Source organism: Lactuca serriola, chromosome 4 (genome assembly GCF_051521515.1).
Source record: "Lactuca serriola cultivar US96UC23 chromosome 4, Lser_US96UC23_V15, whole genome shotgun sequence".
NCBI classification, from domain to species: domain Eukaryota; kingdom Viridiplantae; phylum Streptophyta; class Magnoliopsida; order Asterales; family Asteraceae; genus Lactuca; species Lactuca serriola.
This window is the reverse complement of record NC_136411.1, coordinates 137,149,091-137,152,290: the sequence shown is the minus strand read 5'-3', so window position 1 is coordinate 137,152,290 and position 3,200 is coordinate 137,149,091. Positions and strand designations below refer to the sequence as shown.

At 38.1% G+C, this 3,200-nt stretch overlaps 1 protein-coding gene across 1 annotated transcript; it reads right to left on the bottom strand.

Annotated features, from left to right (window-relative positions):
- Positions 1 to 382: 382 nt before the first annotated feature.
- Positions 383 to 1,369, bottom strand: LOC145098854 (uncharacterized). The gene is made up of 2 exons (XM_079036450.1): positions 1,177 to 1,369; positions 383 to 1,065 (listed from the first exon to the last, which is right to left on the bottom strand). The coding sequence occupies exons 1-2, from the start codon at positions 1,367 to 1,369 to the stop codon at positions 383 to 385; spliced, it is 876 nt and encodes a 291-aa protein (XP_078892576.1).
- Between the last annotated feature and the right edge of the window lie 1,831 nt (positions 1,370 to 3,200).

Here is a 3,200-nt window from a genome sequence, read left to right as displayed (position 1 = left end):
CATCAGGACCTGGCGCCTTTTCACTTCCGCAGGCCCAAACTGCATCTTTTACTTCTTTATGGCTGAATGGAGCTTCTAGTTTAATAGCCTGCATCATTGTGATGGATTTGAAATGTGGGCTAATGAGCTTAGGTCTCGAAGTCTTGGTCTCCGTGAATTTGTTTTTGAAGAACTGGAAGGCTGCGTCTTTAACCTCATTGGCATCTGAGGTCCATTTTCCATTTAACATTAGACCATTAATTCTCTTAGACTTGCTCTTACTGTTTATAAACCCATGGAAAAATTTAGTATTTTCATCTCCTTCAACATTCCATTTCACCCGAGCCTTCTGTTTTAGATCCATCACTACTAGTTTCTCCATTTCGAGAATTTTTTGTAGACCCTAGTTCCTGGCTTCTAATTCTTGATCAGAAAGTAATCGTGACTCAGCAGCCTTTTCAATTCCTGCCACCTCTGATTTAATTTTCAAAATCTCCTGATTTGCCTTTTCGTCTGATTTTTTCTTCCAAACTTTGATTTCATTTTTTAGAAATCTGAGTTTTGCAGCGAGATATGCATCCAGATTACCATACCCATGGAACTCCGCCCAAGCTTTCTTAACTATATAGTCGAATCCTTCTTGTAATAACCATGAGTTGAATAATTTGAAAGGGGGAGGGCCAAAGTCTGAGGAAGTGCTAATTAGGGTGACCGGAGAATGATCGGATAACTCCCGAGGATGCGCGGTAACGGCTAATGAACGGAAGGCTGATAGGAAGTTCGAGCAGGCTAGGAACCTATCAATTTTGCTCAATTTTGCGCCGACCCTGGACATGTATGTGTAGATTTCACCTCCCATCCTAAGATCTTGCAGTTCTGTCTCCTGAATGAACTTGTTAAAATGTTTTGCACTTGCGGGGCAAAAGTTCGAATTGAACCTTTCTTCAGCTCTTCGTACTACATTGAAGTCACCAAAAATGGTCCAGTTACCAGGTTTTGCTTCTTTGATGGCTGATAGTTCGTGCCATAATCTTTTTTGTTCTCCAAGGCTATGAGGCCCGTAAATATTTGCAAGTATTGTGTCGCCTTGAATTCCAATCCACTTGCCAATTATTATTAAGTAATGTCGAGATTTAATAATCTCCTTTTTGGAGAATCAATTCTTGTTCCAAATAGATAGGAGGCCGCCTGATCTACCACTGGAGTTTACGCCTTCAAAATCAAAATCTAGGGATCCCCAACACCCGTTCACATCAATTCTTTCAAAATTTGTTATTTGTGTTTCTTGTATCCCAACAAAATTAGCTTTGTGTACCTGCTTCAGTTTCCTGACCCACTTAATCTTTGCCTCTTCGCCAATACATCTGATGTTAAGTGTCATGCAATTCATGGGATAACGATTTTCTCACCAGAATCTGCCTTTGTTTCAGCTAACACTGGGTCGTTAGCATCAATTTGGAATCCGACTGAAATTCCAATCGCAGCTATATCTCTTGCTTCTGTTGAGTGAGAGGTTTCAATTATCACCTCATTATCTCCTACTTCATTCAAGAGATTCACGTCTGGGACCATTTTTTCTATGGAGGAATTAGAAATCACCAATTCTGGTTTGGAGGTAGGAGGAGGAATTGTGTTGAGGTCTTGTGATAAGGGATTTGAGTTTGGGGAAATCAGCGCTATTTTATCTCTTTTTCTTTTTTTGTGTTTGGGTCCACCTCCACTATTTGAATTAGAATGTGAATCATTTTTTTGGGCCGAAGGCGATGTAAATGAAAATGGCACGTTATTGTTGGGAAATGGCCCAAAACAACCAAGTGGGACTAACTTCTCCAATGGCCCAAGAGTATATGTATCCGATGGCCCATTTATGGGGGTATGCTCCTTATTGTGGGTATTAGTTAACCTAGAAAATATGTTGGGAATTTCATACGACGTACCAGAATTAATATTAGTTAATGCATTGATGCACGCTGCCTCGTGATTTGGATTCAACGGTAAATTGTTTGGGGACTTTTCGTTTCCTTTGACAGTCAGTGACTTCGTCGGAGATAGTATTACGGTTGCTGGAATTTGATGGTCGTTCGGCTGGACGTTAGTTGCCGTCACGTCCTCCGGTCGAATTTCACCTTCTTCTGATTCCTCCATCTGATCTTCCATCCACGTTTCAGAAATTCCTTCCAAATTATCCGCGTCTTCATCCGATTCTCCAACCTTATCGAAAGGAGCAGATCTGAATGGAGACCAGTCATCCGTATATTCCACAACACCAACCTTGCATTCTTGACCATTTGAAGTGATTGTGATTTCATCGTTGATCCATCTCTTTACAGAAGTGAGAACACCGACTTTTCCCATGGAGTAATCTCTTCTGTTTGCAATGCCGTCAAATGGCTTGATAACTCTACCATATCTACTAGCAATAATCGAGAAGTTGTTTTCATGCCATAATTGTAACGGGACACCAGTGATTTTAAGCCATGCAACTCTTTCGTAGTCCATGTCGTATTTGATCATAATTTGGTTTGGTTATTTGTCTTGATCATAGATAATTAATCTAAGATATATATTACATTGCCCAATAATCTTGATAAATCAATTTAATGTCCATTTGTGTATGAGCATTGCATAGTACTTCATGAATTGGTGAAAACGTTAGGAGATCGGATCAAGACTTCTAATAACTTATATATTGGTAATTACCTATTCTAGGATTTGGTCAATCTCTATCAATTTAATTATCATAAACAACTAGGTAAACAAGTTCATGCGATTGAATTGATCATTCAACTACACATAACTTGAAGAATTAAGCAACATAGACTGAAACTTTTAACATACTAGGCTATGATAAATCAAACACAAGCTAAACCAACTTCATAAATCCATGAAAAGTAGAAACTAATACATAGTATTAGGGTTGATCATTACCAAACAAAAGTCTAATGATTTAGCTCATAATTGAAGAAAAGAAACACATAAACATATCGAAAACTAAGGTAGACATGATAATCTAGGAACCAAATGAATGATGTGAATTCCGTGCTCCACTCTCTTGATCTCTTGATCTTCAATCTTCTTATGCCTTCCAAAGGGTCTTAGAATGTATTTTCTTCGCTCTTCAATCGCAACTTTCTTCCTCAAAACTCTTACTTTAAACCTAATGATCGTGATATATATATATATATATATATATATATATATATATATATATATATATATAT

Coding starts and splice junctions, on each gene's coding strand:
- LOC145098854 (XM_079036450.1), bottom strand. CDS start 1,369: ATGAATTGCATGACACTTAACATCAGATGTATTGGCGAAGAGGCAAAG. Junction 1,066..1,176: donor TGAAGGCGTAAACTCCAGTG/GTAGATCAGGCG, acceptor TTGGAATTCAAG/GCGACACAATACTTGCAAAT.